Raw genomic sequence first — 27,236 nt, 5'->3', positions numbered from 1 at the left:
TATTAATAAAACTTTTAAGATATTTTAATTCTTTTTTATTAAATTTATCGGTTTTAATATAATAATTATATTATTAAATATATTAAACGTATATTAATTAAAATTTATAAGAAAATATATTATTATAGTTAATTTAATAAATATTCGGAAATATATTAAAAGCTCGGATATTATTAATAATTTTTAATTTCTATAAAGTTATAAAAATATATTTATTAATAATATAAAGAAATCGAAATAAAATATTATAATTAGGTATATTATATACGGGTTATTTTAAAGAATTATTATAAATTTTCTAGATATAAATTAATAATAATAAGGAATCTAGGTATTCTTAAAGTATATATATTTTGTTTAAGATATAATAGTAAAACCTTTAATTAAAATATAAATATATTTAAAAAGCGTAGTAATTTTAAAAGGTATTTAATTAAGGTATATAAGATAAATAAGTTAAATATATAAAAGATAATTAACGAATATATACCTTTATTACCGATATTAAAGTTTACCTATTTATTAAAGAAGTAATTAATCTATTGGAAATCGAGTTATAGTTTTATCATAAATACGGAAAATGAGTACCTTTTTAAAAGTAAATATAATAATATTTAAAAGAAATTCCGATAATATTTAAGGAAGGTAATAAAGGAAGGTAATTATAAGTAGTTTATTAAACGTATATAGAAAGAGTATTTAAAGAAAGCGTAAATAATATAGTATATTAATTCGTACCTTATTAGCGCTTTATTAATAAAGTTAGCTTTATTATAAACGGTTTAATAAGAATTTTAATTTTATAAAGATATTAATATAAGACTTAATTATAAAAAAAAAAGTAATAGTTTAAAATATTACTATTTAAAAAATATATTTTATATAAATAGTTATACTTTAAATTAATACCTAATAATTAAAAACTATTAAAAAACTTTAAAATATATATATTATTATTATTAAAAAATAGTTTAGATTTATTTTTAATAAATAAAGTAAGAATTAAAAATAATATTAATTATAAAGTTATAATTAATATAATAAAACTAAAGGTTTTAAAATATATTTTTAAATATTATAAACTTATTTATTAAAATTTAATAATAAATAATATATATATATATATATATATATTATTCTTTTTATATTTTAAATTAATATTTTAATTATATAAAAGAATTAATCCCTTTATATTTAAACTAATATTTATTTAGTTTAATATAAGCCATTTCCGCTTTATTTTATTAATAATTAATTAAAAATACTAATATAGTTATTTAATTAACTTATTATAATAAATCCTATTATATAGCTTTATATAATAAAATTAATTAAAAAAAAAAAACGATTTATTTTAAATTAAACTTTTAAAGATAAAAATACTATTTAAACTAATTTAGCTATTAATTATCCTAAGCTTTATAAAATTAAATAAGAATTATATATAATAAATATAACTTATAATATAGTAATTATTATAATTAAAAAATCTAACTCTTATATAACTACGCTATTTAATATAAAATAATATATATAATTTAAATCGATTTCGATTAAATAAAGTTTTATTTTATTTAAAATTAATAAGGTTATTAATTTAAAAACGATGGAATAAAAAATAATTAAACAATTAAATTAATTATTAACTATTATTTTATAATTAAATTATTAAGATATACTTTAAATATACTTATATATTAATTATATAAAATATTATATAAAACTAATTAATTAAAATTATAAAGAAATTAAAGAAGTTATAACTATATATTTAAAACCTATTAGCTAACTTTTTAATTAATTTATTTTTAAATTAAATAAATAAAAAAGGAATAATTATTATAAAGGTTTAATTTATTAGCTATAAAAAATTAATTTTATTATATTTCTTCTTTCCCTTTAATTAATTTTTATAATAATAGCTTATTAAAAGACTTAAAGGAATATTTAATTATAATTATAATATCTTAATAATATATTTATTATTATATTTTCTTTTTTATTTATAATATTTTATTTATAATTTCTTTATTTATATTCTTTTAAAATAATTTTTTTTAAATATCCTTTAATAATAATAAATTATTTTTATATACGGCTTAACTAGCTTTAATACCTTTTAGCTAAGTTTTAAAGCTCCTTTATTTAAATTATAAATATAATAATATAATTATATAATTATATACTTATTTATATATTATAGTAAAGGTGGATTAATAGGTTTATATTAAGCGTTATTTTATTAATATTATTAATATAGTTAAAAGATTTTTAGATTATAGTTTTTATAATAATAAAAGTAGGATTAATTATAATTATAAGCTATATTTTTAAATAATTATATAATAAAAGATAACGGGTTTAATTCTTTATTAAAATAAATATAATTTTTAATTATTATTCTTTAAAATATAATAATATTAAATTATATAATTATTATAATATTCTTATAAACTTTTAAGTTAAATTAAATAACTTAATAATAATAAATAAAATAGGTTAAGCTTTATTAAATATTAAAGTAATAGAATTAAATAATCTATATAATAGTAATTAAATGCCTTCGGATTATTTTAAACGTATTAAATAAAATAGTTATATAATAAAGGTAGATTAATAAGTTTATATTAAACATTATTTTATTAATATTATTAATATAATTAGAAGATTTTTAAATTATAATTTTTATAATAATAAGAATAAGATTAATTATAATTATAAGCTATATTTTTAAATAGTTATATAATAAAAAATAATGGGTTTAATTCTTTATTAAAATAAATACGATTTTTAATTATTATTTTTTAAAATATAATAATATTAAGTTATATAATTATTATAATATTTTTATAAACTTTTAAATTAAATTAAACGATTTAATAATAATAAATAAAATAGGTTAAGCTTTATTAAATATTAAGGTAATAAAATTAAATAATTTATATAATAGCGATTAAATACCTTTAAATTATCTTAAATATATTAAGTAAAATAATTATATAGTAGAGGTAGATTAATAGGTTTATATTAAGCGTTATTTTATTAATATTATTAACGTAGTTAAAAGATTCTTAAACTTTAGTTTTTAATACTGTTGTATACAAAAGACACCAAGTAGAGAATGAACAGTGTCGTTGAATTCGCTTTATCCTCACAATAGCTAGGCGACTTGTGACGTTTCAAAAATGTCGGCATTTGCGTAAGTCGCTTAGCAACACATCACACTCAAGCATCAGGTATACCAAGTTGCTAACTACAAACTAGGAGATCAACGTTCTCGGCTAAATCATACGCTGCATTCCGGCCATCATACCCACCCGTTCTCTATCGGGCCATACTGGCATATCATCAACTTCCCACACCCGCAGGGGCCTTGCTTGATCTCGGCTGCGGCCATGGCCTCATCTCGCGGGAGCTCAGCCCCCATTTCGCCTCCGTGACCGCCATCGATCCGTCGGCCGGCATGGTAGCCCAAGCAAAGAAGACGACAACCAGCAGCAACATCCAGTTCCGGCAAGGCAATGCCGAGGACCTGACTTTCGTAGGGGACAAGTCGCTGGACATGGTGGTGGCCGGCCAGGCGGCACACTGGTTCGACTACGCCCAAGTCTGGCCGAACCTCGCCCGCACCCTCAAGCCCGGCGGCGCCGTGGCGTTCTTCGGCTACAAGGACAACGTGCTGCTGGGCTACGAGCAGGCCACCGACATCATGGAGGCATTCGTCTACGGCTTCGGCGAGGTGGCACCCGGCGTCGAGGGCATGGGGCGCTTCTGGGAACCCGGCCGGAAGATACTGCGGAACCTACTGCGCGAGGTCGTCCCACCCGAGACCGAGTTTACCGACGTGCAGAGGCAATTGCACGAGCCGGGGCAGCAGGGCCAGGGCGAGGAGGTCGCGTGGCAGACAAACAAGATGAAACTCGGTGCCGTTGAGGCGTACACCCGCACATTCAGCTGCTACAACTCGTGGAAAGACGCTTACCCGGACGTCAAGAGTCGAGCAGAGGGCGGAGAGGGTGACGTGGTGGACGTTATGTGGGACCATATGATTGACTCAGTGCCGGAGTGGAAGGCGATGGGAGACCGCTGGAAAGAAGCTGAAGTGGTGTCGGATTGGGGAACATATCTACTGATGGCGAGGAGAAGATGATGAGTTGTTTCAATGAAGAACATCTGTATCGAACTGTATAGCCTAGATAGATGGGGAGAGCTTGTAACCAAGTTGACCCGTATCAATGTAATGTCAAGTGCGGGGAGTGGTATCCCATGAGTCGGGCTGTTTTTTGAAACGGTACCCGGAAGACCCTTTTCGAGGCAGAGACAGACACAAAGATGACACGTCCTATGAAGCTGCTTCAGCAGCAGCAGTCACCAATCAGTCTCACCCATCAGTCTCAGACTATCAGGTCGTTCGTGGGGCTACTCAGCTGGGACTATTTCACCGCCGCTTGCCGCTTCAGGCCAAGAAGCCAGCGTTGTCCGTTTGGTTGCCGTGACGATGGAGGGCAGCAATGGGAGTAACCGGGGGCGCTGAGTTGGTCGCACCCCACTGCAATCTGGACGCATTGAAATTGGCACAGACCAGTACATGCCAATGGACCACCCTCTGATAGGGAGAACCAAAGAAAACCAGTCTGATCAGTTGTTTCACTGTTTGGATTTCTCCCTTTACTGTTTCTCTCCTCCTCGAAATCCCATCACCAAGTCCAAATTACTGTTTGGCTAGAATTCATCTTCTCAAACCGCTCTATTTCCCACGAGAAATACCCCCACCGTCAGAATGGTAAGTTTACAACCCCCTATATGCCCCAAAACCACCCCACCACACCACACGGCATGCTGCGGTGCAAGGGACTTGTTGTTACCCGGCCGGCCTGCGAAAAGTAAACACCGCCTACCTACCTGTTCGACAAAAAAACGACCAGTCGGTGCAGCCCCTCGAAACCCCGACCGAGCGACAGATGAGGCCATGCAAAGCAAGAAAAAAGATGGCCAGAATCCCTGCTTTTAGCGCCCCAACGATGCCGTCAGAAGCAACCAGTCAGCGCCATCAAGCCCATTCTGTTCGCTACAATTGCACTGGAAAACTTTCCGAGGTTCTTGTTGTTGGCCCGGCTGCAATTCTATTTTGCCCGTCTGCCGTCTTTCGATGAACCCACCTCTTACCAACACATCTGATTGATTGCATTGTCTCACGATCGCTATTTCCTCCTCATCCGTGCCGGGAACATCAATCGCTACCAGCCAATCTGCCATTTTCCTGCTCGGTCAATTTTCGCATCCGCCGATTACAACAGGCAACGCCAACAACAAGTCCCTGCGCGCGCATCTCGCAATTCGCCGGTGTAAACAAAAACATCACCCAAAATGGCAGCTAATGAAGGACAGGCTTCTACCAACTACAAGGAGGCTTTCTCCCTGTTCGACAAGCGCGGCAACGGTCGTGTCCAACTCGACAGCTTAGGCGACCTGCTCCGGGCCTGTGGTCAGAACCCGACCCTGACAGAGATCCGCGACCTGGAGAAGAATGTTGGTGGTGACTGTAAGTAACACCATCTCGCACCCATGTTCGGCAGCTCCATTTTTGGGCTGCGACCGTCTCTGTGGCCATTTGCGCAACTACGACGACAACGCATCAATCGCGAGACATTGCAGCATGCCTTTACAGGATATATCAACTAACAAGGCGATTTCAAATCACAGTCGACTTCGAGACCTTCCAGCGCGTCCTGAACCGGCCGGGCGGTTTCCGCGACCCTGGCGAGCCCGACGAGTACTGCCGCGGTTTCCAAGTGTTCGACAAGGACATGACGGGCTTCATCGGAGTCGGCCAGCTCAAGTACATCCTGACGAACCTGGGCGAGAAGATGACAGACGAGGAGGTCGACGAGCTGCTGAAGGCCGTCGACACCAGCTCCGGACAGGTCAACTACACCGGTAAGTCGCACACATGCCTTTCCCCTAATTCTTTAAGCAGGGGTGCATTAGGCCAGTTTCTTGGGGAATAAATGCTAATGCTATACAGACCTTGTGCGGACCATCTTGGCCAACTAAGGTCGGATGTCATGGATGAAGAGGTGCCGAAATGCGTTGGGAGTTGTGGGTGATTGGATCGTCTTTTGTTTTTACGAAGCCCAGTATCAGGCATTGCAGGAATTTGCATGGCTGGGGGGAATGACATGGCGTTTGCTCATTGATTGAATCACGGAATTACGCATGTATTGATTTAAGGGGGAACTCGCTCCTGGTTCCTCTCTCGGATAGATAATCATTGAAGGACACATGGCACGGGATGATGCGCTTGTGAATCCCTACCCATAACAAAAATGGTCCCCTGGGTGTTGTGTTCGATGCCCGTTTGTGTGTGCGCGTGTTTGGTGTGTTTGCATATCTACAACCAGTCAAAGTTGTGTGACATTGGATGTTACCGTAGCAGGTGGTGAAGACTTTGGCGACCGCGGTGACGACTCGCCAAAGCAAGCAATCGGTCACACATATCACCTCGAGTGCCCGGGCGGTTGCTTCGGTGCTTCGATGCTGCAGATCGATTGATGAGTGCTGGGCTGGAGTGCAAACAGCGCCCTTGCCAGGATAGCTCCCTCAGATGTGTCCTTGGATGCGGCTTTGGGCTGAAATCACTGGTCGCCCACCGCCGGGAACGACGCCCCAAGTCAAGTGCCCCTCTCTAAAGCTGACGGTACAGTGGGCAAGCGTGCGTGAGGGAAAGGGGCCTAATATTAGTCTCGCTGGCAAGGATCAGAGGTATACATACATATGTATGTAGGTTACAGCATTACTGTGGGTATTGCCTGTCTTGTACTGTAGCTCCTGTCGCCCATCACTCGTATAGCATCATGATTATCTTGGTTGGATGTATCAGGTGTCCTGTACATTATCTACATTATCTGTATCTGACTTGCATGTACCCAAAACCAGGCAAAACAACCCCTCCAAGAACCCCTCCTCTCCCGGCGGAAGTCTACCCTAACGCCCTTGTTCGGCCTTTTACAGCAATTGTTTCGGCTAGCTTGCACCTCCCACCTCGCATCACAATCGCCCTGCCGCTCGCTTACCTCGTCAACCCTTTTCGTTACCCCGCGCCGCGCCTACTAATACTCTTACTCGACAACCAAGCCCACCACCCGACCAGCCAGCAGCCAGTCCCCCCGCTCATACCGCCCTTCCGCCGTGCATCAAAGTACCGTAAGAAAGTGTTTAACCTTAAGCTCGAGGTAAGTCCAAGTACGTACTGTCAATATCTGAAAGGACAAGACATCGGTAGCTTCCTTGTCCGACCCAAAACCGCAACGGCAACTACCCACCCCCCACCAGACCTGCATTTTCTCGGTGCCGGCTGACGTTTGCTATTGGAACCGGCTGCAGCTGAAGATTCCCCCCATTGGACTCTGTCTCACATGAAGACGCCAGAAGAAGTAGCTACCAGCCCAGTTGCATAGAACCCTGAGAGCACGAGACGACTCTGGCTTCCACTTCCACTACAAGAAGAGGCTTCAGTCTCCTCCTCCTCCTTAGCTCCCTCCTTGTCCTCTTTGCCTCCATCACCTTCAATCTGGCTTCCTCACGCGCCGCCTCCCGCCTCACTTCCTACCTGAACCATTTGCGATTCAGGCCCAACCCCGTCGCTAGCAGATACACAACACTCACCCCGAGTCGGCCCATCATGTCTGCCTCGATGGCTCCGGACAAGTACAAGAATCCACCCCAGGCCCCGCCGACCTTCACCGGCACCAAGGACTCCATTGCGAGCCAGGCCAAGGCCCTGTGCGACACCACGCGCAGCGTCCTGGACAAGGTCGTGGCCCAAGTCCCGGTGGAAAAGGCCACATTTGCCTCCGTCCTGAAGCCCATGGCCGAGGACGAGGACCAGTCTGCACTCAATGGCCGCATCTTGGGCTTTTACCAGTACGTGTCGGCTGATGCGGATCTGCGCAATGCCTCGACCGAAGCAGAGAAGATAATGGACGACTTTGCTATTGAGTGCAACATGCGCGACGATGTCTTCCAGCTGGTCGATGCCGTCTTCAAGAACATCAAGTCCGAGTCAAACCTCGACTCAGAGAGCCTTCGGCTGCTAGAGAAGGAGCACAAGAACTACATCAAGAACGGGTTGGGTCTACCGAAAGGCCCCCAACGTGATCGCTTCAAGGAGATCAAGAAGCGCCTCAGCCAGATCAGCATCCAGTTCCAGAAGAACCTGAACGAAGAGAACGGCGGTGTGTGGTTCACGAAGGAGGAGCTGGACGGCGTGCCTGCTGACGTCGTTGAGGGCCTCGAAAAGGGTACAGGCGAGAACGAGGGCAAGGTCCGACTCAGCTTCAAGTACCCTGACCTGTTCCCGACACTCAAGTTCGCCAAGAACCCGGAGACGAGGCGTAAGGTCTTTATTGCCAATGAGAACAAGGTCAACGATAACTTGCCTCTGTTTAAGGAAACAATTGTTCTGCGTGATGAGGCCGCGCGCATGCTGGGTTACCCCAACCATGCCGCTCTGCGTATTGAGGATAAGATGGCCAAGACCACTGATACCGTCAACACGTTCCTCTCGGATCTCCGACAACGCCTGACCGCTGGCGGTGAGAAGGAGCGAAAGCATCTGCTTGAACTCAAGAAGAAGGACGAGGAGTCGAGAGGTCTGAAGCCGGATGGCAAATACTACCTCTGGGATCACCGTTATTATGATCGCATGATGATTGAGCAGGAGTACAGCATCGACGAGACAAAGATTGCGGAGTATTTCCCTCTCTCAAATACTGTAAAGGGGATGCTGAAGATCTTCGAGGAGCTTTTCGGCCTGGCCTTTGTTCAGCTTAGCAAAGAGGAACGCGCCAAGATTTCGCCGACTGGCAAGGCGGAAGACATTGTTTGGCACGAGGACGTTATCGTCTACTCCGTTTGGGATGACAACTCCGAAGGTAATGGCTTCGTGGGCTACCTCTACCTTGACCTTCACCCACGACAGGGCAAGTATGGCCACGCCGCCAACTTCAACCTGCAACCTGGCTTCGTCCAGACTGATGGATCGCGCCACTACCCTGCGACGGCCCTCGTATGCAATTTCTCCAAGCCAACCCCCACGAAGCCTTCCCTCCTCAAGCACGACGAGGTCACGACGCTCTTCCACGAACTTGGTCACGGAATCCACGATTTGGCGGGTCGCACCAAGTATGCCCGATTCCACGGAACTTCGACGGTCAGGGACTTTGTCGAGGCCCCGTCGCAGATGCTTGAGAACTGGTGCTGGACTCCTAGCCAGATCAAGGCACTGTCAAGCCACTACGAGACGGGCCAGCCCATCCCCGACGACTTAATTCAGAAGCAGATCGCGACGAAGCATGTCAACGATGCGCTGTTCAACCTCCGACAGCTGCACTTTGGCATCTACGACATGAAGGTCCACGCGCCCGAGAACCACGAGACGATCGAGAAGATGGACCTCACGAAGCTTTACAACGAGCTCCGGGCTGAGCTCTGTGGATTCGCCGGCCCCGAGACGTTTGGCGAAGGATAGTAAGTTTCAGCCTTTCATTGCCCAGTCACTGTGCTTCTTTCCTATGCATTTACTGACTTTATTGTAGCAACTGGGGTAGTGGCCAAGCAACCTTTGGCCATCTGATTGGCGGCTACGATGCTGGCTACTACGGTTATCTCTCATCCGAGGTGTACAGTACCGACATGTTCCACACCGTCTTCAAGAAGAACCCCATGGACGGTAAGGAGGGACGGCGTTACAGACACACGGTGCTCGAAAAGGGCGGTAGCCAAGACGAGATGACCACTCTTGAGCAGTTCCTCGGAAGAAAGCCCAGCACCGAGGCCTTCTACCGAGAACTCGGACTACAGGCGTGAGTTAACTCCTTACGTATATAGAGCATGCATCAGGGCCAAAGTCTATGTGGCCTGCTCTTCCACGGCGTCACAAAAGCATTCATGCCATCCCCGGAAAAACCCAGACTTGAATGGACCATGCAGGGGCTGGCAGGGTTCTGGATAGAATACAAATAAGCCAAGAAATAATCGCAGCTCTCGATACATACAAAATACAATATGAGTTAAAGCACTGGTGGTCCTGGACAGATATGTACAGGTCACGTTTAATGCAGCAGAGGTGACCTACTAACTTTCGGTCTTGTGACTAGTCTTCTTGGAACGAATAGGATGGCCCAGATGCATCGATTATTGCCACTTGATGTCCTTTTGCTGACAGTAATATCATGGCATGAGTTGCTTGGTTTTCTATATGACGATGAGAGATTGAGGCAGTCAGGCCGGCGGTGGTGCTTAGGACCAATCTACCTCCTACCTTGGGGGAGGTGGAGTTTGACGGTTGGAGGCTACTGAGCAGCGCGGTACTGAGGGAGCGATGCGCTAAGCTGCTGAGAGCTCAAGCTAGGGCGGGGCCCCACTGTGTTCCGGGCGCCCTTAAAAGTCGCCAGAAAGTAAACAAACGCGATCCCGGTCGGGCCAATCGCAGTCGCGTCTTTCAATTCCTTAATCGATTCGCATTTGTGCGTATCCCACTTTGTTTGAACGTAACCTGGACCTGTAACCCGGTAGCGCCTGTCTAGACTTGAAAGAACAAACAAGCCCACCCGACTATCACGACTTTTTGATCGCTTCTCGAATAACAAATAAGCAACCCTTGTTACTTCAAGTATTCTGCGGACTCTTTCTTTTTGCACTACAGCCTTACCTTGGAGCTCCGTCTACAATATCAATTCACAACGCTCAGCGCGCAACCCTTCCCGTCGCAACGAGACGCGACCGATATCCGCGATCATGGACGACGGCGAGGTTCCCGATCATTACTACACTTTCGAGGGCCGCTTGGCCTCCTTCCAATCTTCACAGCCCGTCTCGGGCAGGAAACGAGGACCTAAGACCCTGGCATGGCCACACAGGGGACTGGACGAGAATTTGGTAAGTATTTCTTCCAGGCGCACGAGAGGAGAGGGGCATGGTGGCATTCTACAGCACAACAACGGACACTGACACATCGGACGTCCCTCCAGCTTGCGAGAGCCGGTTTCTACTTCGAACCTACCGCCGACAAGCCCGATAATGTTGTGTGTTATCTATGCCACGCGCGCATAGGAGGCTGGGAAGATGACGACAGCCCCATCGAGGAGCACTTGCGCCTTTCGCCGCGTTGCGGCTGGGCCATTGTCACGGCCATCGAGGCCGGGCTCGGCGACTACAACATGGACGACCCGAGCCACCCCAGCATGATGGAGGCGAGGAAAGCGACGTTCGCGAAGAGATGGCCGCACGAAGGAAAGCGGGCCTGGAAATGCAAGACGAAGCAGGTGCGTTTGTCTTCTACAAGAGCTGGGCGGGCTAAAACGCGTCTTCTTCTTTGCCTCTCGCTAACCGCCAATACGGCAATAGATGGTCGACGCCGGTTGGAAATACACACCCACGATCGATTCCGACGACATGGCAACGTGTACCTACTGCCAACTTGCCCTGGACGGGTGGGAGCCCGCGGACAAGCCCATGTAAGGCTGGTCACACCCGCTACTACTGGGATGTGATCGCTAATATCTCGTAACAGGAACGAACACTACCGGCGCTCACCAGAATGCCCGTTCTTCAGACTGATAGACCAATACCAACAAGGTCCTCTGAAAAAGACAGCCCGCGGCAAAGGAACCAGGACCTCCAAAGCCTCGAGGTTATCGGTACAATCTGTCGCCACCTTTGCTTCCGACGCACCATCCACACTCCCCGACTACGAAGATAGCGTCATGACAACCACGTCCGTAGTTACAGCAGGCGGGACAAAGAAGCCGAGAGCGAAGAAGGCCACGACAACCAGGGCCAAGAAGGGTCGGGGCAAGAAAGACGAACCTATTGAGGTCCTAGAAGACCCGCCCGAGGACGAAGCACCTCCCCCTCCGCCCAAGCCGGCTCGCGGCCGCAAGCGAGCTTCTGATTCGGTGGACGATTCGGTGATGACCAACGCCGAGGCTCCCGCCCCCAAGAAGCGAGCTACTCGTACCCGCCAGAGCAATAATGCGGACGCGTCCGTCGTCGAGTCCAGTGCCGATCAGAGCATGGTCGATTCTTTCCCTGCGCCTCCAACAAAGGCCACGCAAAAGAAACCGCGAGCATCTAGGGCAAAGAATGCGCGAAAGATGTCTACTGCCTCCACTGCCTCCGCCATGTCGATTCCCGACGAAGCGGAGATTCCCGATGACGCGGAAATTGATCGTCAACTGCAGGAGGATCTGGACAGGCAACTATCTGAGGATGAAGGCATTGCTGCAGACTCTGACTCGGAGAGATGCAAGGCCCCAGCTGCTAAGGGCAAGGCCAAGAAGGCGGCGCCGAAGAAGAAGAGCACAGGCAGCAACAGAGAGCCCCTTGGCGACCATGCCATGTTTGATCCTATGCCAGCGGAAGTCAACGACGCCGATGTTTCTGCTGAGCTGAAGGCCATGCGTGCTAATATGGAAGCCGAGGAGGCCTCGACACTGCAGGTCCCCAAGAAGGGCCGCAAGGCGGCCGGCACCACCAGAAAGGCCTCGAAGCAGACTAAAGCACAGAAGGCGAAACAGGCAGCTCTCGAAGCCGAGGCTGAAGCCGCGCAGGAGCAGGAACTGGAGCCGGAAGCCGCGCCAGCGCCAGCCCGAGGTGCTGCCCCCAAAACTATCCCTGCTCCGGCTCAATCCATGTCTGACGACGAGTTAAGCTTTAATGCGACTGTGCTCACCACAGCCTCGGCACCTGCTAAGAAGCGTGGCCGACCCAAGAAGAACAGCACACAACCCCCACCCGCCGTCGAAGAGCCCAAGCCAGAACCTCCTCCTAAAGCCGCCATGCATGTTGATTTCTCGGACGAAGTCCAAATGTCTTCCACGCCGCGACCTGCTGCAAAGGCGACTCCCGAAAGAACCATTTCGCCATCCCCTGCCCCCCCTGAGATCAGCGAGACTCCAGCAACACCTAAATCTGCAATCTCCCCGGCCCCATCTGCAAGGCAGTCTGCTCTGTCTCCGTCTCAATCACCTCAGGCCTCTGACGAGGAGAACCAGCCCCCGTCATCGAAGCCTTCCAACACAGCCAACTCTAGTCGCGTAGCACTGGAGCCGGTCGCGGTTACGCCTGCGCCCTCGTCACCGTCCAAACGCAACGCTAACGTTCTCCAAGGACTCGAGAGCACGCATCCGTGGACAGCTGTAGATATCGACGAAGTATTTGAGGATCTGAACAAGGAGAACATCAACCCTTCTTCCCTGCTTCAGAAGGGCGCCCAGCTTACTACACCGGAGAGGAAGATGACTGTTGAGGAGTGGATCAACCACAACGCCGGCCTGGCGGAAGATCGCCTCAAAGGCGAGTGCGAGGCCATGGTGAGCAAGTTCGAGCAGGAAGGCGGGCGGGCCATGAGAGTGCTGGAGGAGCTGGTTACTGAATGAGAGAGCGTCACACGTCGGACACTCGCCACGCCTTATCAAGAATTTATGACCACCCACTTGTGTGTTTAGGCGAAGGCGTTTTTATGGAGGTTTGGGCGGTAGCGGCGGCGGCAGCAGCAGACTATAGAGCATGGCTGGAGTTGGCATACGACAATGAGCGTCCTTCTGTGTGGGTTTTATACTCGAGGCTATCCTTTTTGGCGTTTTGGCTGATTGGGTTGGTCGGTTGGTAGCATGTTCAGGAATTGTGTGTATACAAAGAACAGAGATCACGATCAGGTTAATGACATGGGTTCTATGCTTCTCTTCTTTGTATTGCGTCCCCGGACCAATGTAGGCCTTTATGTGTAGATGCCAAAGGCCCGAATGTATTTCCCATATATATCTCGGTGGTTTTGCCCAGTCTAGACAGCGAGGTCAAATCAGTGCTGGTGTACTGGATAAACTGTGTGAGTCAAGTAACGATACCATTCTAGATCCATCGCCGTGCTATAATAGAACATGCCCATGGCGTTTTGATGGGCTCGTCGTTGGCCCTCCATCCTGTCACTGCAGTGACCACAAAATTGATTTTCGATGGAAGCTAAAGCCCATCTCACCCAAGCTTTCCTTCGTCCTTTCCCACTTCTGTGCTCGTGATAGGACGAAAACGATAAGCCACCTGAACTGCAAGATATCTCTATCTTCTTATTTGGTTCATCAGAACTTGGGACGAAATCCTGTCCACACATCTACCTATCGCGCGCAGGAAGTTTTCTCTTTCTTCGATGCTGTCTGGACACACGCGCGGCACTCATAAATTGTCCTGGACACAGGCTCATTAATGCAGCTTTTCTTCAAGCGAGCACTGCCTCATCGTAACTCCCAAGGTAAAAAACAAAAACGCCAGCATCTCACAAAGCGGTGGTCATCCCGAGATGAGGAATTTACTGAACCTTGCCAGATATTTTCGTCTAACCATTCCGAGGCATCATCCGAATTCGCCGGCCTATGCAACAAGATGAATGGTGACGGCGAGACCCTCAGTACTTGCTGTACCACCGGCCACCTCCACGACGGTGAGCCGACTGGCACCTACCGATACATTGATGGCTGTACGTGAACTTGCTGAATATCAGCTTCCGAGCTACCACTGCGTAGTATACGCACCCCCTTTTTCTATTCCTCTGGGTCATACCCCGTGCTCCCCATTCAACGACACCCGATGACGACGACGGCAATGATAACTGACTGACTGATCGCGTGACCACAGGCCAGGTCTACTTCAAGCGCCCTCCCAACGGCAGCTCCGAGAACGCCGTGCTCCTCTTCACCGACGCCATGGGCCACGGCTACCTCAACAACCGCCTGCTGGCCGACAACTTCGCCGCCAACGGCTTCTTCACCGTCATGCCGGACCTGTTCCGCGGTGATCCCGTGCCCGACATCCCGCTCGCCGGCTTCGATGCCCACAAGTGGAGTACGTTCTGTTTTCTTTTCTCTCTCCACCCCGTGTCTCATGAATCAATAATGAATATAGCACGAATGAAACTGTAGCAGCACTAACATGCTCATCGATCAGTGCGGAACCACGGCTCCCAGCAGACGGAGCCCATCGTCCGCGCCGTCCTTATGGAGATGCGCAAGCACGGCTGCCGCTACATCGCGGCCGCGGGCTACTGCTTCGGGGCCAAGTACGTGATGCGCTATCTGCTCCCGGGCGCCCTGGACGCCGGCTTCATCGCGCACCCCAACTGGTTCGACTCGGACGACGCGCTTTGTGTCAAGAAGCCGCTGTGCGTGGTGGCTGGTGGTAAGTTTCATCTTGTCTCCCCCTTTTTTCCCCTTTTCCCTTCCCTTTTCTCAGGGTCCAGGGCCCTAGGTATGGTTCGTTTCACGCTTTTCTCTCTTTCCTTATCGTCGTGTCACATGCATACACACGTGCAAGGGACGGAAAGGAAAGCGTGGGTCACATGGACAGAAAAACGGCTAATAATTTACACAGAGAAAGACGAGGTCTTCGCCGGCGAGCAGCGACGCCACATGGAGAAGCTCCTCAAGACGGCCGAGGTCCCGTACCAGATGACGGTGTACTCGGGCGTCCAGCACGGGTTCGCGGTGCGCTGCGACCCCAAAAACGCCGTCGAGGTCTTCGCCAAGGAGCAGGCCTTCAACCAGGCCATCCAGTGGTTCAAGTTCCACCTGAAGGCCGGTACGAGGTTTGTGAGTCAGTAGTGGGCGATGGAAAGGGGGCAATGACAGCTGGCGGTTATGGAAAAGGGTGAGATAGATGAAAGAAATATGGCCAGACCGGAATGATACTGGTTGCCCATTGGTGTGGTCATGTTCAAGGATGCCACCGAATCAGAAAGGCCCAGAAGCATGCTGGCTACCGAGTATGAGACGGCCGGGAATAGACGGGGGACATCGATGCTAGCGTCAGGCCACTCTCGTTCGGCACGACTTGCCCGCCGCATCGCATTTGCTACAGCACACAGACATAACATGCCTATGAATAATACTAAATTCGATCAATGGTTTATTTTCGTCGTACGAAGCGTGCTATTCGCGTGGATGAACCAGATTGCGCCTTCCACCTGAGGTCGGAAGCCACACACGTGGGCGCTAGGGGCTTATCGATTGGCCTGGAGCGCTATCGAACAGGAAGGTCCCCTGTACAGAGTTGGCCGGATGAGGTAATCCCACCACACCTCCGGGACCTCGCCAGGCCAATGGCAACCCCTCGAGTCGGGGCTATCCTGGCTGTCTCAACTCAGATTCGGTGACCGGGGCTCAAATAGAGTGTCCCACAGCATGCAGTGTCATCTAAGCAACGGGGCCAGCCAACGCCCGCCCGGCGAGGATATCCCTGGCGCGCGGCCTGGCCCAGCTGCAGCCTCTACTAAGATCATGCCTCTAAAAGGTACGCCCTACCCGACCGGCTGGGCTCGCCCATCTGAGACTTGCAGACAAGGAGAGACAGACCTCTTGTCGAAAGCACAGCAACTCAGTTGTACGAGAAAGTCACACGATCAACTTGCTAAGCTGTGTTGCTTCACTCAACGATCGATTCTGCTTTCCTACATGTCGGACGCCATACGGGCAACCTGCTGCAACTAGCTGCAGATATCTATTTTCAGAGCCACCCCCTGGAACTCTTCCATCAGTCGCCACTGCTGCTGTCATGCCGGTGGACGCAGAATGCTTCGTTATCCACCCTTTCCAGGAGTTGGTCAGAATTGCGAAGGAAGCAGCGGCGAATGCCGAGGCCGGCCAGAGCGACGATCCCGAGCGGTCAAAACGCATGCTCAAGTCCGCCCGGGGCCTGGTCAAGGAAGGCGAGCGCGCCCTCCAGAAGATCCAGCCTCTCTGGGACGCCCAGGTAGACAAGCACGGCGATGCCTTCAAGAGAGGTATTACAGATAACGGTAGGCTTGCCCATTCCCGGTTGGTCGTGATGACTTGCGTGCAAGACCGAGATATCTCGACGCTAACTCGCCTATAGACGCAGATGTGGAGAATCGAAGGATCCTGGAGGATCTGCTGTACGACCTGGATGACTTCATCGAGGTGGACACGTTCGATGCCGACAAGTACTCCGAGGTCCAGGCGGCATCGAAAGCATTTGCTCTAAGCGCCTTGGAGGCTATCAGGCGCTTGAAAATCGACGATCATTCATCCACTATGCCATCGTCTTCTGAGTCGATGCCATTGGCTTCACATCCGACCAACACCGTCTTTCCTCCCCTACCTCCCTTACCGCCGGGAAGGTATGAGTCTTTTTCGCGGCCATTGAACAAGCGGGTAGACTCAAGTCCAGCGTCAGCTTCCACATCTAGGAAGGATTCGCAACGTACCAGCTCGACGACACGCACAAGCGGTAAGAGTGCTTTAGGAGGTGGCCATGTTTTGGAGAGAGTACACACCGTGAAGTCTCACACTTCATCCGCAAACTCTGCAAACTCCTCAGGAAGTGTTAGGTCCTCAGTCTCCTCAAGGCGCAGCGACCAATCGCCTCTCCACTCTGTTCATCCCGTTCACCCCGGTGCACTTCAGCCGGCACGATCAAAATTCAACAAGAGCGACAGGCCGTCGCCTGTACGGGCAGATGCCGATGGTCAAGAACTCACGCCTTCGCAGCTTGAAATAGGCCCCGAGATGGCCTATATGTCGCCGACCCCGCGAATAAGTGAGTGGGTCAGAGACCAGCTGTCCACCAGCTTGCCGACTCAGACGGAGGTGATCGCCGACGACGTTACGCTACCCCACAGGCACGCAGGCCGTCCCGCTACAAGCACGTCGAGCCGGGATACATTGGTGGGCTCGGAACTGCCCGACTACGACTCGGCAGGCCCCACTAGTTCAGGTTCGACTTCCTATCGGACATCTGTGTTTTCAGAGGCAAGCAGTCGTCTCTCGACAGCGAAAGGCGGCCTCCACGTATCATTTGGCTCGACCAAAATACCACCCTTACCTACCCGCTTCTTCAATGTATTCCCGGCCCCGAGTTCAGAGAATCTCCATGGGAGCACATTGCGACCTGTGGGTGGGGTGAAAGCCGCCTCTCGCGAATGCTTGGTGGGCATACCGACACCAGCGCCCGAGATGGAACCATGGTACGCGAATCGAGCCAAGTGCACCATCGGGATCGAGAGCAGTTTTAAGACGATGGGTGGCTTCTGCGAAGGTGCTTTTATTTTCAGGGAAGAAGGAGGGCAGGCAGCCACCATAGCCGGCTTGGAACAGGTAAGAATACCCATTTGGTAAAGTCGTCATACCAAGATAGCTGACCATACACAACAAAGGGTAATAAGGTGACTGTTGCTCGTTGCGTCGAGTGCAAGTATCGGCATACGCTATCAGCGATCGAGTTGGACAGTGATCCAAGGAGTAAGAAAGCCCCTGGTCATAGCCAGTCTACACAGATGCTAATCGAAGGGATAGAAAGTGGTGGGCTTTGCGCATGGGGCGTCCGATACCGTTTGAGGTTCCTTTACAAGTCGCATTTGCCGTCGGAATATGCACACGTGACAAGATACGGATGTGTGTTTTGCTTGCAGGAAAGATGAACCCCGTGCGAGTCCGATGCCACCGTCTTCACCACACCCGATCAGCTCTTTCGCCATTTGGCCCGCCATCCCCAACCGTTGCCCGAGTTGGAGGAATTCCCAGTGGCGTATGGAGAACTATCACCAGAGGATATTGGGTTAGGGAATTTCGATCTGGTTTTCTCCAACCCTCAAACGGCCAACCCATTGGCAGAAGTAGACCCCACGACGTTTGGATCGCTACCCACTGCTGTTGCGATCACGGACCATCTGGTCCGTCCTGGTGATCGTATGAATGTCGGGCCCGATGGCGAGAATACAATGCAGTTCTTGGAAGGTGCTCGCATCCTCGGCGTAGAGTTTCCTGAGAAATGGGGTGGAAAACAGTGCGTGGGCTGGCATGATGGCGCCCGTGGATCCTTCCCCGCCAGGTGTATCTCTCTTTTACCACCGCCCAAGGGCAATGTCCGAATACCTGGGATGAACAACGACGGCGTGACCTTCACGGCCAGGTGGAAATGGGAACCCAGTGACCCGGGCTCAGGGTGGCTAAGCTTTGATAAAGGGGCCACGATTCGTAACGTTAGCTGTGAGTTATGCCAAACTCGTACGGAACTGCCAAAGCGAAGATAGCTAACCAGAACCAGGGCTTGATCAGAATCAATGGTGTTGGTCTGGAATGACCAAGGATGGAAAAGTCGGCTTTTTTCCCCAATCCCACATCAAGCCCGAGTGGATCAAAGCAGCCTCGAGTCCCGACTCCAACCAATTTCTGAAGCAGGGTCGACCAACAAAGCTCTTCTACCTACGGCGGACTTTGAGTCATGCCCCGTAACCAGAGAGACTGGCAGCTTTGAGAAACATCGAAGGGTTGACTCAAGCGTATGGGAGCAGATAGGCTGGCCACGTTTCTCATTTGCTAGCCGGCTTGCCAAAGTAGTTCATTAACGTGTTTGCTTGTTTGGGCGCCGAATTCTTCGCTTTCGCCTTGGTAGGGCTGCTCCCCTCTGGCTTCTTGCCAATCTCCAGGACTTCAATGAGCTCCTCGAACTCCTTTCTGGGGACAATACCTCCGGAAGCTTCCTTATGACCTCTAGCGAACGATTCCCCCATACGTTCTCGAAGAGTTGGATCTGTAGCATTGTCCGCGATGCCTTTCAGGACTTCAATGATGTTGACAGGGGGTTCACGAGCCCTAGCGCTTCGTGGCACGCGACAAGAGAAGTTCACCATATCGGGTAAATACCCTTCGTTGGCCACGAGGATCACTTCAAGCTTTGGTGATTGTAGATGGCCTGCCCACCGGGTTGCAATGACGGGGTGTATCTGGGCAGCCGAATTGATTCGAAAGACTGCGATCCTGCCGTCCCCCGAAAATTTGGGCGCAGTGTGAGTACAGCGTTCAACCTCGGCGTTGACCTCGGCTCTGGCAGAAAGGAGCGTGGGATTGTTGAGGAGCTCCTTGGGTGATTCGGCTGAGATCAAGGCTTGCCATGCCCCTGGGACGTCATAGGTTGATGTTCTCCTAGGGGCGTTTATGAGAGATACGGCATCGTTGACCGCCTTCTTCGTGTAAGCCTTGAATGTGGCCTTCATATCGGGGAATGGGGGCTCCCATTTCAGAGTGTTTCCCAAGTCTCCATGAGTGCCCATGGCGCACAGCCAATCGCAGGTGGCTGCAACCTTCTCGTGCAGTTCAGAACACAGATGGTATGTGAGAAGGGCGCTGGTAGCCACCGGGGGAGAGTTGCAAGCCGTTACATGCTCCGATCCCTGGGGAAAGTCGTCATCCAAAGCGAAGTGGTGGTCGATAACGAGGGCCTTGTGGGGACCATCGATGACGGGCGCGGATTTGCGCGATCCCTGGTCCAACACGAAGATGTACTCGGGCTCATATGATGCCATGATACTGCGTTCGTTTTCAACGTGTATATTACTGCCCTTTTGAAGCAGATGGGCGGAGATGAGACTAGGGTCTAGGCCGAGTAGGACCAGAGTCTTTTGTAAAATAGCCCCTGAGGTCAAGCCATCCGCATCCTTATCGGGGATAATGAGTGTCTTCTTGCCCGCCGCAGCACTACCAGACAAGATTAAATCAGAACCGCATGACCAAATAAGTTGCGAAGTAGAATATACCATTCTTTGATAAACTTTCGCGCACCTTCGATCTGGGCCGCTGGAGCCGGCCAAATGATCTCGCCTGTTTCGTCTCTCATGGAAGGAGTCGAATGGTACTCGGGCACCTCTGGGCGAGGTTTCTTGGCCTTAGGGCCCGGCTTGGTGGGTGATGGCGCACTTCGCTTCATACTTGCAACCGTAGAGCTGGCATTGACCGCAGAAGCCGAGTAGAAACCTCTGTGTAGCAATTTACGCCCCGTGCTGGGACTGAGTCTGAGTTGAGGACGACGGACGATTTCAGCATTCACGTAACGTATGCAGGGCGTCAGAGTCCTCTGCAAAATATTTCGAGGACACATGGAACAAATATTTCGGGTGAAAATGTAAGAAAAACCGGTCAGTATCAAATCAAAACTCCCTTCGGCCTTGTCTATAATGTTTTATGCACCTTAGTGTAGTGACGAATGGTGTCCTCATAGACGCGATGGCCAGATGCAAGATCTCCCAAGGCGCGATCGGATCGAATTAGCGGGAGTCAGGGTCTTTGTGACGTCAATGATAGCGTCCGCTGCCGCCTAAGCACAGGCCCCGGAAGCGCCAGTCACTAACACGGCCAGGCAGGAGTAACACTTAAAAGCAATTGATACCACAGTGGCATGTCGACAAGCGCAGAGGTCCAAGGTAAAATAAGATATTGGTTGTCTTGATAGCCCAACTGACCGATCTCACAATTTTCCATCCTGCCTTTTTTGGCAACTCTAGTTGGCCGCTATTGGCGGCAATTGGAGTCAGTTGTATGCGAAAACCTGATATACTGAAATACGACTGTAGTGCGTACGGGGCTGTATCTTGGATAGGCCTCCTCAACACCCGTAGTTTTCATACATCAGGTTTGAGTGTATAAGTACGCTTCGTTAGGTGACCAAGTAGTGAACTGATGCCATTCCAATAACGAATTAATGCATTCAAATGATTTCAGTCAAATAGTGTGGACAGTAATTGGCAGTCAAATAGCAGAGGCAAAAGTGCGATATGAGCGTAGCATGCCAAAATTGGCATGCTGAAGAAGTTCAGTGTTGAGACTATCAGAACTTCCTTGGTCCCGTGAGTATTTGGGACCAATTGACCACCGCTCGTGTGAGAGCCGCCTGCTCCTTGGCCTGACTGTCAACTGCAACCAACAAACTGCCTTACATTCGCTGACATAGGCTTGCTCTCCTCCAAAACTACATCATCATGATACTGTGTGTAGTAACAAAAATCCAAAGAAAAAATCGCCTGTCCGTTGCCTTCCTTTTCACACCCGGGGTATCGTTGAGATAATGCACCATGTTCGAGCCTGACCCTATTCGCCAAGCTCCCGTTGCATGCCCTCGTAAATTTTTGTTGAAAATTCAGGACTCCGTTGAATAAACGCCCATCATATATGCTTGTTGTTGAAAATCCAAGAATGCTGTTGACCCATTGATGAAATGCATTACGCCGTAGCCGCAACCGCTGCGGCACCATTGGTCTCGGTACCGGGGACGGGCTGGTGAACTCCATTTGCCGTCGCCTCTATAGTTGGCACCTCTTCAAGTCCGTCCACTGACAACCCTTCGAAGAGCTCGAAGATGGCCCGTGGGGAGTGGAAATCGTTGTTGACTGTAGAGGACATTAGTAGGATGTAGTAAACATTCAGAATATATGAGCTTACCGATGTTGATAAGATACCAATCGTTCATCATGCCTTCAATCAGGGCACGACTTGGGGTGTCGGCATCATGACAATGTGACCAGTCAAGACCCAATCTAAAGGCCTCATCCTTCCAAGCAAGGAAACTGATGCTCTCTACAATGGTCGGCTGCACAATCTCTTTGCCCGGGAAAACACCCCATGTTACGGCGTTGGGGCCTTCGGAGGGTGCATTGGACTTGAGCTCGCCCGTCATGGTCACGGCGTAGTATGACATGTCTGGGTGGTTGTGTAGGCGGGGAAGCACCTTCTCAAAGAGTGCTGGCGGCACTAGCAGTTCGACGTAGGCCTTCTGGTACACATATCCATTGGATGGTCCCCAACCGTGGACGGGGTCAGAAGACTTTGCGCCGTTCACAGCGGGCTGCGAGTTGATGGTGAGCAGTCCACGCTTGTTCATGTCAATCAGATCTTGCTTAATTGACTCGGCTTCGCTTGTGAGCGGTGCTTCACTCCAAGGAAGGCTGTCGAGGTCCTGCTCGATGTAACGCACGAACAGGTCGGCGACATCCTTCACCGACTTAGGTTCTCCCCACTTCTTGCGATTCGATTCATTGGTGCCGGTAAGTCCGATACCATATGCATCCAGCTCGCCAAAGGCAGGGGAGCGGGAATCACCCCAGCGACCGTTGGGAAACTCATCCCAGTCCTGTGTTCTCGCCACGTACGACTTTCCGCGGTTGCGCCAGAAGATTGGTCGCACATCCTCGGCACGGCGGCCAAGGCCAAGCGATTGCTTCCAGGGCAGGGCATGCTTCCGTGGGCGCGTTGTCGTTGGCATCCAGTTCAACTCTTCCAGCACCAGCCTCGTGGCTTGAGCCAGGTTCATCGTGTAGAAATGCAGATGGGGGATACCAGCCGCAATGATCTTGCGGCACATATCCGCCACCAGCACCTTGCCAACTTCTCTGACAGCTGCATCGTCGTTCTTTACGGATTCGAGTGCAGATATGAAGTGATCGGGAATACCGCACTGCATGTGCTTAGCTCGCCGCATGAAACTAGCATAGGTTGCAATAGGCATGATACCGGGCAGAATGGGGATGTTGATTCCCCGGTCCCGAACCTTGCCAACCCAGCGGATAAAGTTATCGACATCATAGAACATCTGGGTAACAATGAAAGAGGCACCCAGGTCGACTTTCTGCTTGAGATGGTCGAGCAGTTGCTCTTCGTCCTTGTTGTCGTCTGTGCCCTCGGGATAGCCAGCCACGCCGATATCGAAGTGGCTTCCGTACTTTTGGCGGATATGGCTGACAAGATCCCTAGCGTATCGGAAGTTCTCGTCGGTGGCGGACCACTTCTCTTTGTTTCGGGGCGGATCGCCGCGTAATGCCAGGATGTTGGTGCAGCCGGATTTGTATGCCCTTGATAGTGCGTCATTCACTTTGGTTTCGCCCATGTCGGTGCATGTCAGGTGCATGCAGGTCTCGAGGCCGAAATATGTCTGGGCCTGGGTGACGATCTCTCCTGTCAAGTCGGCCGTCGTGCCACCAGCGCCCCAGGTGATGTCGATGAATTTGGGACCGAAGTCGTACATTCGCTCCATGCGGTCGTAGAGGTTCTGCACACCCTGGGCGGTCTTGGGTGGGAAGTACTCGAACGAGAAAGACGGCTGGCCGGTCTTCTCGGCCTCTGCGACCATCTCGTGGACGTGCATTGTGACGGTGGCAGCGTCGGTGCAGGCAATTTGGGTTGGTTTGGGAGGAACGTATCAATTGACAAAGGGATTAATACAGAGATCGAGACTATTAAATTGAGAAAAAAGTTAGCGAAAGAAAGCTTGCGTGCAAATTGGCATTGGCAGCAAGCTACGATTACGGCTATGAGGACGATCGGTGCCGATGCCGGTCAATAAATTGAGGGCCTGGACTGGAATTGGACCATACCTAAAAACAGTCTGAAGGGAAGTGACGCAACACTCTATTCTCAGACGCTTGAATACGATTAGCCTGTTTGTTTGCGGTTTGATACAGGAGGTTCGTGTTGAAGCACTCCGTCCTCACCAGCACAACGAGGAAGTAAATGGTTGATCAAGAAGAAGCGAAGAGGTGGTTATGTAAAGGTTCGAGCTTGGGGAATAATTGGGACGGGCAAGTGGTCGTTCTCGACGACCGGAGGGCAGGTGGATCACCGGTGACTTTTATTGAGTCCTTCCGATTGATGAATACAGGTAGTACAGTAGTGGTACTTTGTCTATTCTAACTTCGCCCAACCCACTCAAGCCCTGGACCTTTATTTCTTTCTTTCCATTTCCATGTGTTCCTTCTACCGCCCTACCAGTAAGAGTCCAAGGAGAGAATCGGTGCCGACTGCTGGGAGCGCCTTCATTGGCTGACTCGTGCGTGCCTGGTTTGCAGTTTGAAAAAAAGGGAGAGTCCGTTGAAACCGGACAACCACTGGTGTCATCCAATCTGCGGGAGGCTCTAACAGTTACTCCGAGCATCGCTAGATGAAAGAAAGAGTCTGTCTGATTCCCTTGGCCGACGTACCAAGATTCTGCAGACCACGTCACCCACCTGTGCCCTTGGAAAAAGAGTGTTGCTCTTACCGATATTGTGATTCTAGGAATTATGATTCAATCAATCTACACTGATTTCAACACAAGATCGATCCTGGTTTCGGGAGCTGCCTATCGAACTTACCATCAAATTGTCTGTCTGCCCCTCATCATCCCCTCCCTCTAAAATCTGTCAAGGGCAAAAAGAGGGGTCCCCAACCCCGCGCTTACTGTCCACCCTCATGCCCTCGAGCTTGATTTTGAGTGGACAACACCACCCCACGCTGCCACGCCCAGAATCCACGCCCAGCAATACGGATGACCCCCCGTTGCCCGTGCATTGATCCATGGCCCATTGTTGTTTTACTAATGAGCGGGATGCCCAAGTAGTGCAAATATCAATATCGCTATTCAATGGACTTTGGGCAGTTGTCCAAACGATGATACTCTGGCCAGCCACCACATCGTTTGAATTGCAGTATTACCTATGTAGTGTATCGGTATGATGGGTTCACCGACTGATTCCGCTGAGCACCGGTCGAAAACCACGCCACACAAGGTTGAGTCACCCTGCATCAACATCCGACACCACACCTGCCGAGACAGCCCAGCGGAATGAGTTGAGACTCGACGCTCATGCAAACAGCTTAGCCAGATTCTCCGCATCGAGGAAAGAGGTTGGAAAACCCTCTGCCTGGCTGTGCCTCCTCATGGTTGGACCACACCGAGCCGCTATTGCAGCCGGGTTTTTGGTCTAGATGTCCTGCGGCGTCTCGTTTGCGAATACGTGTAACGTTTTGATGCAGGGAAAGTAGAATGTACATGATTGACTCGGAACTCATGATGCATACAAAGTCCCGGCGTGGTGAAAAGTGTCTGCAGCAGCCACGTGTATCTTCTGCTATCTGCTTCTCCCAGATTAAACTTACTGGCCACTCCTCGCTGCACCAGTCGTGCATACCGCTCATGGACAGAGTGTTGGCATCCATATGTGCTTCTTAAGAGTACGCTGACGTGACCCTGACCGGTGTCCCCGCGGCTTCGAAGTCTCCGAAGGATCGGGTTGGCGTGTTGATGTAATTCTAGAATACGGCCCCTGGCCCCCAGCACCCAGGCTTCTATCTGATGGCCGCTACTAGACCTAATGCCCAGCCAAACATTCGCTCAGCCCTATACGGATTACATACAGCAGATTCTCATCCTGATAGATACAGTGCTGGCGGATAGCAAAAGTCTGTACAGGATGCAGATTGTTCTGTTGACTGCCTCTGCTAAGCTCATGTATCCTCAAACAGAATGCGACTTTCGTGTGCTGTTATGTATGGCTTGGGCAGTGGCACGATGGACCATGGGGGCGGCGGTTCAGGTTAGTGTGTTGCTTATTTTCTCGCCGATCCACCTACCCCGGGCGCTTGTGTTGTCCGTGCCAAAGACTGGTAGCCGTCTTATATTCATTTCGACGGAATGAACCTGGCCTTAAGAAAAGCATCGGTTGCACATAGAAGTCAAGTTGAGATCGCGTTTTGTCATGTAGGTTGATTGGTCGCTGATCCAATCATGATAGTATTGGCGAATCTGAAAGATGTGGTCAAATATCATGTAGTTTCAAAGCTATGGATGCGTGGATCTTCATCCTACAGCGGCCCCTCCCCTCTTCACATTTGTAATCTTGGTTGCATCTTTCTGCCCACAATTTCGGGGCCGAAAATCCCCATCAACAATGAGAACGAGATGAAAGAATGGGATCGAGCAGGCAACATGAATCGTTTCGAATTGGTGATGCATAATTCCCTGCAGGCCCCCAACATAATATTGGACATGATATACCAGCTATACGGAATCGTGTATCGAGAGGGTGTTGGTGCTTGAATGCTCAGTCAAAGCAACGCAAGGTACCATGCAGCAGTTAATGGCCATTATACGACGGCCGTCAGCACTATACTGTGACGAGCAAGCGCAATGTAACGCTTTAGGCGGCTGGGTCCAATCAACTCACAGGGTACTGATATTTGATCATGCTGTGCCTCAAGTATCCATCGCTCGTAGAAATGCTTCTACAATTGCTCAGCAAGTGTCGACAGGTTGCCTATAGAGCGAGCAGTCACCATCGTGCCTGACAAAGCCGCCGCCGCTCTCTGGTTTTTTCCTGGCATACATGATGGTCGCCGACCTACTCGTTGTTTCGGGGACTGATCGCTATTTATTTGGCTGTTCTATGCACATCGCGAGATATCTATTGGTGGTTGCTGCAAGCCCCCCTGATAGTCCCACTATACACCTTGCCTTTTATCCAATCTTAAGATTGTCGGCAATTTACTCTGGTCAGCCGCACACACGAAGGCTGCAGCTACAAGTACACACGTAGCAGGGCCGCCGGGTTTCAGATCCTGGCTCACTTCTCTGCTCGTCCTTACAGG

General features: G+C 48.9%; 8 protein-coding genes across 8 annotated transcripts; 6 read left to right on the top strand and 2 right to left on the bottom strand.

Moving 5' to 3' along the window:
* Positions 1-3,185: 3,185 nt before the first annotated feature.
* On the top strand, positions 3,186-4,150 carry PG985_004337 (ubie coq5; the record flags this gene model as incomplete). Its single annotated transcript, XM_066824106.1, has 2 exons — positions 3,186-3,199; positions 3,265-4,150. The coding sequence occupies 2 exons, from the start codon at positions 3,186-3,188 to the stop codon at positions 4,148-4,150; spliced, it is 900 nt and encodes a 299-aa protein (XP_066687266.1).
* Positions 4,151-5,367: 1,217 nt separating this feature from the next.
* PG985_004336 (myosin regulatory light chain cdc4) lies at positions 5,368-6,054 on the top strand (the record flags this gene model as incomplete). Its single annotated transcript, XM_066824105.1, has 3 exons — positions 5,368-5,542; positions 5,704-5,937; positions 6,026-6,054. The coding sequence occupies 3 exons, from the start codon at positions 5,368-5,370 to the stop codon at positions 6,052-6,054; spliced, it is 438 nt and encodes a 145-aa protein (XP_066687265.1).
* A 1,627-nt stretch (positions 6,055-7,681) lies between these two features.
* PG985_004335 (uncharacterized protein) lies at positions 7,682-9,867 on the top strand (the record flags this gene model as incomplete). Its single annotated transcript, XM_066824104.1, has 2 exons — positions 7,682-9,528; positions 9,597-9,867. 2 exons carry the CDS (start codon positions 7,682-7,684, stop codon positions 9,865-9,867), a joined length of 2,118 nt encoding a protein of 705 aa, XP_066687264.1.
* Positions 9,868-10,797: 930 nt separating this feature from the next.
* On the top strand, positions 10,798-13,439 carry PG985_004334 (uncharacterized protein; the record flags this gene model as incomplete). Its single annotated transcript, XM_066824103.1, has 4 exons — positions 10,798-10,938; positions 11,031-11,324; positions 11,407-11,516; positions 11,573-13,439. The coding sequence occupies 4 exons, from the start codon at positions 10,798-10,800 to the stop codon at positions 13,437-13,439; spliced, it is 2,412 nt and encodes an 803-aa protein (XP_066687263.1).
* Positions 13,440-14,439: 1,000 nt separating this feature from the next.
* Positions 14,440-15,629, top strand: PG985_004333 (dienelactone hydrolase family protein; the record flags this gene model as incomplete). The annotated part of the gene is made up of 4 exons (XM_066824102.1): positions 14,440-14,533; positions 14,692-14,898; positions 15,001-15,231; positions 15,424-15,629. Coding segments are annotated over 4 exons (738 nt in total), but the record flags the coding sequence as incomplete, so codon positions are not given.
* Positions 15,630-16,602: 973 nt separating this feature from the next.
* On the top strand, positions 16,603-19,301 carry PG985_004332 (uncharacterized protein; the record flags this gene model as incomplete). The annotated part of the gene is made up of 5 exons (XM_066824101.1): positions 16,603-16,846; positions 16,924-18,164; positions 18,224-18,463; positions 18,500-19,055; positions 19,114-19,301. 5 exons carry the CDS (start codon positions 16,603-16,605, stop codon positions 19,299-19,301), a joined length of 2,469 nt encoding a protein of 822 aa, XP_066687261.1.
* A 77-nt stretch (positions 19,302-19,378) lies between these two features.
* PG985_004331 (DHH family protein) lies at positions 19,379-20,772 on the bottom strand (the record flags this gene model as incomplete). The annotated part of the gene is made up of 2 exons (XM_066824100.1): positions 19,379-20,543; positions 20,603-20,772. The coding sequence occupies 2 exons, from the start codon at positions 20,770-20,772 to the stop codon at positions 19,379-19,381; spliced, it is 1,335 nt and encodes a 444-aa protein (XP_066687260.1).
* Positions 20,773-22,061: 1,289 nt separating this feature from the next.
* Positions 22,062-23,979, bottom strand: PG985_004330 (methylenetetrahydrofolate reductase 1; the record flags this gene model as incomplete). Its single annotated transcript, XM_066824099.1, has 2 exons — positions 22,062-22,228; positions 22,281-23,979. 2 exons carry the CDS (start codon positions 23,977-23,979, stop codon positions 22,062-22,064), a joined length of 1,866 nt encoding a protein of 621 aa, XP_066687259.1.
* Between the last annotated feature and the right edge of the window lie 3,257 nt (positions 23,980-27,236).

The sequence above is a fragment of the Apiospora marii genome, assembly GCF_038362585.1.
Source record: "Apiospora marii strain CBS 49790 chromosome Unknown utg000003l_segment0_segment0, whole genome shotgun sequence".
NCBI classification, from domain to species: domain Eukaryota; kingdom Fungi; phylum Ascomycota; class Sordariomycetes; order Amphisphaeriales; family Apiosporaceae; genus Apiospora; species Apiospora marii.
This window is presented reverse-complemented; position numbering and strand designations above follow the sequence as displayed.